Source organism: Miscanthus floridulus, chromosome 8, assembly GCF_019320115.1.
Source record: "Miscanthus floridulus cultivar M001 chromosome 8, ASM1932011v1, whole genome shotgun sequence".
NCBI lineage: Eukaryota > Viridiplantae > Streptophyta > Magnoliopsida > Poales > Poaceae > Miscanthus > Miscanthus floridulus.
This window is the reverse complement of record NC_089587.1, coordinates 3970293-3980257: the sequence shown is the minus strand read 5'-3', so window position 1 is coordinate 3980257 and position 9965 is coordinate 3970293. Positions and strand designations below refer to the sequence as shown.

The window sequence follows — 9965 nt, the reverse complement described above, 5'->3', positions numbered from 1 at the left end:
GTCCATGTATATCTCCTCCTCAAGCTCTCCACGTAGAAACGTAGTCTTTACATCTAACTGCTCAAGCTCAAGATCTCACAAAGCAACAATACCGAAAAATGTATGAATTAAACTATGCTTTACAATTGGAGAGAACACATCATTATAATCAACGTCAGGAATCTGATTGAAACCTTTTGCCACTAACCTTGCCTTAAATCTTGGAGGCCCACTAGGAGACAAACCCTCCTTTCTTTTGAAGATTCATTTGCAACGGACGGCCTTCTTGTGTTTAGGTAAGCGCACAACATCACATGTGTCATTTTTCTCAAGTGATTGCATCTCTTCTTGCATAGCGGAAATCCACTTCTCGCGGTCACCAGAAATAATAGCTTCAGTGTACGTAGCCGGCTCATGAATGTTCTCAACCTGTTCAGCACAACTAAAGACATAATGAACAATATCATATTCCTTAATTAAACGTGGACTAGGTCCACAACTCCTCTTTGTTATGCGATCTGCAATAGACTGATTTTGAGGCTGTAAAACAGGAGGTGAGTGCTGAACAATATCATGAACATTGTTATCCATAATTTCAGTTTCCTGATCATCTACGTGCTCCACCTACACGCTAACATGTTCCTGCTCCTCATCAGAACCAACTAGTGAAATATCTGTGGACAAGCTGTCATTAAACATAACAGATTCATTGAAAACAACGTTCCTGCTCATAAAAGTCTTTTTAGTTTTAGGATTCCTTAACTTATATCCTTTAACTCTAGAACCATAACCAAGAAACAGACACTTAGGCCCTGTTTGGTTAAGCTGTGGCTGTGGGAAAAAGCTGCTGTAGGCTGTGAGCTGTGGAAAAGCTGCTGTGGGCTGTGAGCTGTAGAAAAGCTAAAAGCTGTTTGGTTAAACAAGTATAAAATATACCTTTTATCTTTATCTCTCTTGAAACAACTATGGAAGAGCTTTTTATTCCACCAATTTCGAAAAGCAGAAAGCCAAAAGCCAAAAGCAGGGTCAAACCAGCTTTCAAAAATAAACTATAGAAAAGTAGCTGCTTCTGAAAAAGCACCCTCCAAAAGCAGCCCCTTTGGTTGGGCTTTTGGCTTTTGGGGCCAAAAGCCAAAGCCAAAAGCCTAACCAAACAGGGCCTTAATGGCTCTAGGTTCTAGCTTTTCATTATCAACATGACATAAGCAGTGCAACCGAAAACTCTCAACTGTGAATAACCAGCAGACTTACCAGACCATACCTCAATGGGAGTTTTCTTATTAAGTGGGATAGAAGGTGACCGGTTGATCAAATAACACGCGGTGTTAGCAGCCTCAGCCCAAAAACGACTGTTCATACGAGCACTGGACATCATGCAATGAGCCCTCGAGATGATGGTTCGATTCATGCGCTCAGCCACACCATTCTGCTGAAGAGTGTATGAGATGGTGTGGTGCCTAACAATACCTTCTTCCCTGCAGTAATCATTAAAAGTATCCGAATAGAATTCACCGCCATTGTCAGTACGAAGCAATTTTACCTTCTTTTCAGTTTGCCTTTCTATCATAACTTTCCACTCTTTAAAAGCAGCAAAAGTATCATCTTTATTTTTCAGAAAGTAAGGTCACACTTTTCTAGAGTAATCATTAATAATGGTAAGCATGTAACGAGCACCGCCATAAGAGGGCTTACGAGACGGCCCCCATAAATCAACATGTACATAATCAAGTGTACCTTTGGTGGTATAAACAGATGCATTGAATTTTACCCTCTTATGCTTACAAAAAACACAGTGCTCACATAACTTCATCTTACCCACAGTGCAACCATCCAGCAGGTCTCTCTTAATCAATTCTGCCATACCAAGTTCACTCATATGTCCAAGACGCATATGTTAGAGATTAGTTTTACTTGGTTCATCATTAGAAACAGTAGCAGCAGTGATGGAACCATGTAAAGTACTTCCTCTAAGAACATATAACTTTGCAGAATTCATATCACCTATCATTTAAATGAGAGAGCCTTTTGATACCTTACACACTCCACCTGAACTGGAGTGTCTGTACCCCTCGGCATCAAGTGTGCTGAGGGAGATGAGATTTCTGACCATCCCTGGTATATGTCTCACATCTTTCAGTATGCGTATCATGCCATTATGCATCTTGATCTGAACGGAGCCAATCCCCACAATCTCAAGTGGGTTGTTATCTCCCATACGCACGACATCTCCACTCTGCACAGACTTGTAAGAACCGAATCAATCTCTATTACAACATATATGAAACGAGCATGCAGAATCAAGTATTCATTCATCACGACCAGCAACATAACCAGCAAAAACAACAAGAACATCTCCTGAATCAGAATTATCAACAGTGTAGACAACAAAGGCCTTACCATCACCATCGGATTTATTTTTTAGTTTATATGTACCATTTCTTTTCTCCTTATTGTGCAGCTTCCAACAATCCTCAATGATATGAGTATCTTTCTTACAATACCTGCAGAACTTATCCCTTCCTCTAGACTTCGAATGGCCTTTACCGTTCTTGCTCTTATCTCGATTATTGTTGCTGTTGTTGGTTTTCTGCTCGAGCCTACCTATAACCTGCAACACTTCGCCCTTGGAGGACGACACATCAGACTGAACCATACCTTTCATCTTCTCCCTCGTCTGGAGGGCCTCATATACTTCCGCAAGGGTTAGTTCATCATGACTTAATAGTATGATATCTTGGAAATTTGCAAACAAAGTAGACAGTGAGCATAACAGTAGAAGAGCTAAATCTTCATCATCATATTTTACCTCCATCGACACTAGATCGACGACGATCTCCTTAAAGATCGATAAGTGGTTCATCACCGAACCACCTTTTTACAGCTTGTGCGTGAACAACTTCATCTTCACATGCATCTTACTGGTTAGATCCTTGGACATGCAGATCGATTCAAGCTTGAGCCAAAGTTCTATGGCAGTTTTCTCCTGCACCACTTCTTACAAAATATCATTATGTAGATAAAGTTAAATCAGAGATAGAGCTTTACGATCCTTTCGCTTCTCTTCAGCGGTCCATGACTTCTGTCCTTTTTCTCCAAAATCGTCCAACGCCTCATCAAGATCTGAAGATTGTGCCAGAATCGCTTCGGCCCAAGCCTCCCGGCTACGGGCCTCGCTTCGCTCCGGTAGAAATTAGCCTTTATCTTGTACATAACTGAATTTGGATCACAACTCAACACAGACATATACAAACACGCGCTTATTTACCATATGAATAACTAGACCTGTGAACATCTAAAACTAGGCCAACAATAGATTTTGATATTAACGAACCCTTACATAAATAGTTTTTGAGACATATTCTTTTATTTACAGAAGCTGTCTAACTTTTCCATATCTAAAAATACATACTAAAATTTATTATTAAGAGATTGGTTGATCCATCTACAGAGACTACGACAGTCCAATGATAGACAATATGTGTAAATTAATTTGCAAAGACAGTCTAATGTAAAAAAGCCCCAGCCTATTTATTAGCCACATATATCACTAAAAGAATTATTTGCATAAAATAAGATTACACATTTCTTAGTATCATGTTTACAAAATCCCAAAATTAACATGTCTAGTTTACAAAATCAGTTTCAGGCTAGCTAAAAATCAAACGATTATTTATCATGTTTTCCTTTCCTTTCATGCTAGTCAGGCACCCTTTAAATTGTTGGTATTGCGACGTAGCTTTCTCAAATGCACTACCATTATTCTCTGTTTTTTTGTACCAAATAAATTTCTACATTCTACAATTATTCAACGTACCAGTAAGGTTACTAAACAACTGTTTTGTTAAATGAAAACACCTAGAATTTTTCAATAGGGAAGCACGTGCCAATGTGCTAGTAGCCTAGTAGACCTAGTCATGGCCTGCCCGAAGAAAAAAAACATCATGCTAGTGCGTCGGGTCAGGATCGAGCTACAACTTTCGACCTTTAATCCAACACATCCTGAAAACCCCAACACTGCGTCGGGTCAGGATCGAGCTACAACTTTCGACCTTTAATCCAACACATCCTGAAAACCCCAACACGGCAAAATAGGAGAAATAGCCCGACCTGACCCAACCCAACCTGATGTGTCCGTAGGGTGGTCGCATACCAACAATCTCGTCGTGTTTTTTTTTCTGGCCCAACTCGACCCGATGTTTGATTAAGTCTACAATGTGCCAATCCTCTATCCTCTATACCTCAATAGGACATCCCCACTAGCTAAATTCTCTGTAATTTCATGAAGCCACATCAGCAATCAACCGAAGCATCATGCATAAACTCAAGAGCCCAAGAGTCAGTAACAAAGCATCCCTTTACGTCCGCATAGAAAAGCTAGGCGACACTATAGCCAGGCGCTATTATATATGTTCCTTGCACTTCACCTCCCGCACCATTATCTCAAAACACTCCACATTCACCGCTGCACGTTCAAATTGGAAAGAGACAATCCAGTCTTCTATAGTAAAATGAAAAGTCAGCACCTATATATATTAGCCCTAATCCTTCCTAGTTCCAATCCCTGGCTACATCGCCAGTCGCCTTTCCCTGCAGCAGTCCCTCTCCGACGCCTCTTCCATTGTTGGCACCAAGGAGTTGCATTGCCACACATCAACCAATTCAACTCCTACGACATCGGGCTGGGTTGCTCAACCATGAGGACAGGAGCCATCTCTGGGAGTTGATGATGAAAGGCGCGTGTTGGCATAGGGACTGGAGGAGGATGTGGCCGAGGGCCATTGTGCCAGAGAGCAAGACCACATACCACCCCCTGACACACTCGTCATCTATCCACCAAATGGACATTGGTTCGCACCCCCGCCTCCTCCGTCGAGGACTTCAATTGCATCATCGTGGCCTACTCCATGCTCTTTGACCCAAGAAGCGTGTGACTATGATTGTCGTCTCCTCTCCGCCGCCGCAGGATGAGAGTTCTTTGCCTCTACATTGGGATTCTGTTGTTGAGAAAATAAGCATTGCTAGGTATAGGGAGGTGCGGGAGTGGCGGAGGTGAATAGATGCATGAGATGAAATGGGTGGGCAGAGGCACCGCCCATGTGTCCGTGCTTGAGGCTACAAGCTACGACCGATTGTTTAGGTGGCAATTTGGGATATGGGAAATGAGGGATGTGATAGATTTGGTCCAATGTTTGGATAGTAGGAAATGAAGATACGGATAGGGAAATAAAGACTAGCATATCCATCCCATAGCTCCTCTTTTATCCCAATTCATTTTCCCTTCTCCATCCCAATCCCCATCCATTAGGGTATTGTTGTGCTTTTTTCTATGGGAGATGGATGGATCGCGGCGTGGATAAGTCCTATGCGGTGATGGTTTCACGAGTGGGCTACCCTGGTAACTAATACAGTATTATCTCTTATGATAAAAAACTACTACTATTTCTTCTTGGAAGTATTCATAGGTCTACCGAGCTCCAGTGCCCCGCCTGTCATCGTTGCCTCTAGATCAAGTAACAATCATCACGTCAGCATCAAGTTTAAGACGGTGTTATTTAGAATTTTAGATTCTCTCTCTGTTCTGCATGTTTTGTAAGTATGTTCAAAAGTTTATTTGTTATCAAGTATACAGAAGGGACACGTACCACTGCCAATGGCATGTAAAAAGACACATGGTGGCCTTACGTGGTGAGTTGTTTTGTAAGTTTTTGTCAACTTTTTTTAGTATAACTGCTATGTGTCTAGAGCCTGAACACAAGGGGTTGAGGTGACGGCTAATGGCAATGGTTTCTCCACCGCCATTTTCTTGGCCACGATGCAAGATTAAGGGAGCGGTGATGCTGGGTGAGGACGTATGAATTTAGCCTAGTCCTGTGAATGAATATCTCGATGTCTAGCCCAGTGAAATGCATGACGCAATATAATTCCCGCAGCAATGTGCGGGGTATCATCTAGTGCTTCTAAAAGCCAAAATACTTTGCATTCAAACTACTGCTTCACTGTGACTAATATTATGCACCAAAAAGTTTGTATGATCATAGAAGCTAGAACGATAAGCTCCATTGTTAACTCAACACAACAACATACATTTGCAATCAAATTATTGAAGGATGGAGATGCACGCTTACAACATGTTTTAATCTTATGTGTGAACGGGCAATGCTTACAACAGGTTTTAATCTTATGTGTGAACGGGCAATGCTCAAATGTGCAAATGAAAATTGTATTCACTCACAAATTTGGACTAAAACAAGTTTACAAGTGGATACAATCCAGCAACTACAGCATGGGTTCCCCTATGATACATTACAACCAATATGCACCCATGAAGCTATGTCATAGGCAGTGTAGCTAAGAAGGTGTCCAATTTTACATTATCGGTACGAGACAAGAACTTGATGCAAAGGGGTGCCCGCACTTGTGTGAGTGCCATTGTCGATGATAGTAGCATCCCCAGCCCGTCCCCACAGACCATCCCTGATGCCACCGCCATTGAGAACGCCGGTGCCTTGCTAGGGTTGGCCCACCTCCATAAGTACAACACCAAGCTCCCCACGAACATGTCAATGGGTATGCGCGCCGGCACTACAATGGCGATGGCCACGCAGATGGTGCTCGGAATGTACTGTGCCACGCGCCACTGCTTCCATGTGGCCAACTCTCGAAACATGCTAAGCACCAATGCCAGTGCGAAGAAGAGCTTGCAGAGCCACAAGCTGTGCATAGGTAGCGCGTTCTGGCCAGCGCTTAGCATGGCGATGCTGCGGTACACTCGGGCATAGGGCGCGTCAAAGATGTCAACGTCGCCGTTTTGCACCTTGTAGAAGATCCAGAACATGACCGGGTTGATGATGCACCCGAATGCTGTACCGATTGCCTGGCTGATGAACACGACGTGTGGTGAGGTTAGCGTTAAGTACCCTGTCTTTAGGTCTTGCATTAGGTTGTTGCTATTAGACATTGCCCCCATCACGATCCCACAGGAGACAAGGCCAGCAATCACACCACCATCGTTACGGCCAACACTTGAACCGATGAGGACCATAGCAAGCTTGCCATAAGTGCTCGACAAGTTCATGTCGGTCACACCAAATGCATAGGCATCACAAAAGGCAATGACCGGTGCAACAAGGTAGATGAGAGCAACATGGATGTGCTTCATCTGCGGGTAGAGGTACGGTATGGCAATGGTGGAGACCACCGATAGGAGGATGTAACAGATAATGTTGACCGAGTTGGATATATGGTCCCGTAAAAACACATGTGCCCTACGACGATCACCAAAGCTCTTTTTTGTCTTTTGTTGCTCAGTAGCATCGAGGCAGTGGAATGGCAACTGCGTGTCACTATCAACTTCATTATCACCTTGCATTGGTTGCTTGCGCCGCTGGCACATGGAGTACAATGTGCATAACACAATTGATAGGAAGTTGAAGAGGCCATCAGCGAGTATCATGGACACTCCGATGAACACCTTATAGCCCCTGATGCCGTTAAGGCTGCTGGAGCTAATGTTAGAAGGGTACCAGATACCCGCCTTTGTTGCAAGGTACGGTGAAATGATCCCCCATGAGATAACACACCCAATGAACATGGAGACAGTGATGATGTATGGGCACAACATACCGATGCCAATATTAGACATGGAAAAGTCAAAATAGAATCTGGTCAAGGAAATGGAATGCAAAGTTGTTAGTCCATAGATAGACAAGGTTTGACAAGTAATTAGTTTATTTTATAGCTGTGGTAGTTGTTGTGTACCCATGTTTATATGCCTCAAGGCCAAATATAGGGAATACTTTGAAGCCACAGTCTTTTGCAGCAGTGAAAAACCACTGGAAGATGTTCCACAATACGCTTCCCCCAAATGAACTAAACAACATCTTCACTTGTTGCCTGTAAGTAAACAATCATGGTGACATAACAAAATAAGCATGCATACTTGTTTGATAAACCGAAGGCATTCATTTATTCATTCTGAGTTCCTTTAACTGATGATACGCACCTTGCCTTATTGACACCTTGAGGGGTATGGAAGCTATTTATAAGGTGGGCCGTGGCCATTCCACTAGGGAATGTCAACCGGTGCCGAATGATCATGACCTTCCTGAAGGGCATGAGGATGAACAAGCCAGAAAAACTAACAAGGAAGAGAAAAGCAATCAGTCGGCCAATGCTTGGCTCAATAATATTCTTCTCATCCCTCGTGTCTCCTCCAGCTGCATTCTTGCCCATTGCGAGGATGTATGTACCAAACCCTCCTAAATATGAATGTGACACATTTAACAACCCATATAATTGAATAACAACATGGCAGAGTATAGTAAATAAAGTTTTGCATGCAGTGCTTATATAGATATATACCACTGAATGTAATGGCAGAGCAGGCGACAACACATGTCTGAATGACGGTATTCTCTTGGCGAGTGAATGGTTGGTATGGCAATTCAAAACAATCAAGAGCGCGGAACCATGCCCGGATGAGGTAGAAACCGATGAGGCCAGCTGGGACGGTGAGTGACGGGAGGAAGCCTGAGCTTAGGCTGATCTTCATGGCAACGGCGCAGAGGGCAACACCAAGGATAAAGCTAACCACTATTGATCGTGGTGTTATGGTCTCTAACAATGATGGGATTGGATCTGCCTCAAATGCACGCTCCGTTGAGACGCCTTCCTGCACACAATCAACTTGCTCCATTGTTGGGGATTACTAAGTTCCTTTTGGTGGAGGAACAAATGAGATTTAGTTATTTGTTTGATTCTGTGTGCATGTCTTGGTCTATTAATTAATTAATTAATAAACCAAGACATACACACAGAATCGAATGCTGGATGCAATGGGAGAGAAGGGGGGAGAGGTGGCCTTTTATAAGGAGTCAAGTAGTTAATTAAGGAACACCGTTCCTTCTAACTATAGCATGCGTGTTTGCATGCATTTGTTGTCTTGGAGCTTACTTTAGCTTTGCCCGTGTTTTCATGGCTGTGCTTTCCTTCTCTGGGGGGTGTAATCTATGTCACACATTAGCGCACGTACACTGTTAGCGTTGCATGATGCAACAAATTAAACTACCGATGCACCCAAAGGAAATGACGTACAGAACCGGACGTGTTGCTACATTGCTACCAAAGATAGGAGGGATATAGAGTATAGCATTAACTAACTATTATAATTTTGCTATAAAAATTCGTAAACGTATAGCTAATATAAGGCACTCACATGTGTGCACCTTTTCTGTTGCAGGAGGCAAAGCTTTTTGTCATGTTTAAATTAGTAGAAGGATACCCTGATCTAAATTAAATCCGAATTTTTTTTTAGCTTTTATGAAAAAAAAAATAGTAGAAGGCAGCCTGTGCTAGGGCACTTTTCAATGGTTCTACACAGGTGGACCTAGTTGCTGTCATCCTGTCATCCCGGTAGGAGGCTAGTAGCTAGGACTCTAGGAGTCGATGCCGATCGATGTGCATGGTGATTGCGTCCATTGCGATAATTAGTGTGGCGTCCGGACTCTTCAGGCGCCGTTGTGTTGGATTCGACCAAACCGTGCTGAAATTGCTCTGCAGCTAATTAACTAAAACTTTTGTGCCATTTGTGGTACATACGTGACTTTCATCTTCTAAACCATAGAGGAAATAAATAGTGTTCTAAGGTCATGTTTGGATTCCCTCATCTAAACTTCAGAGCTAAAAAATTTTAGAGCACTTTAACTCAGTTTTAAGGTCTAAAGTTCTAATTTGAGGTTGGCAAAAGTTTAGAGCTAACTTTAGATCACATGTTTGGAGATTTAGCTCTAAAGTTTAGATGAGTGGATCCAAACAGGCCTCAATAGCTGGCTATGAACTTTAGCGGCTAGTTTTTTCAAAGGCTAAAAAGGCAATAGCGGGGTAAATAGCCGGCTAAGTTCATTCAGCAACTTAACAAAAGACATATATCAAACACTAGAGAATTTTACACATATAAACATAAGAGATGAACCGGGAAATTTTGAACT

General features: G+C 42.6%; 1 protein-coding gene across 1 annotated transcript; it reads right to left on the bottom strand.

Annotated features, from left to right (window-relative positions):
* Positions 1-6190: 6190 nt before the first annotated feature.
* Positions 6191-8773, bottom strand: LOC136470920 (probable metal-nicotianamine transporter YSL7). Its single transcript, XM_066468647.1, has 4 exons — positions 8341-8773; positions 7982-8237; positions 7738-7872; positions 6191-7640 (listed from the first exon to the last, which is right to left on the bottom strand). Exons 1-4 carry the CDS (start codon positions 8672-8674, stop codon positions 6308-6310), a joined length of 2058 nt encoding a protein of 685 aa, XP_066324744.1. The 5' UTR covers positions 8675-8773; the 3' UTR covers positions 6191-6307.
* Between the last annotated feature and the right edge of the window lie 1192 nt (positions 8774-9965).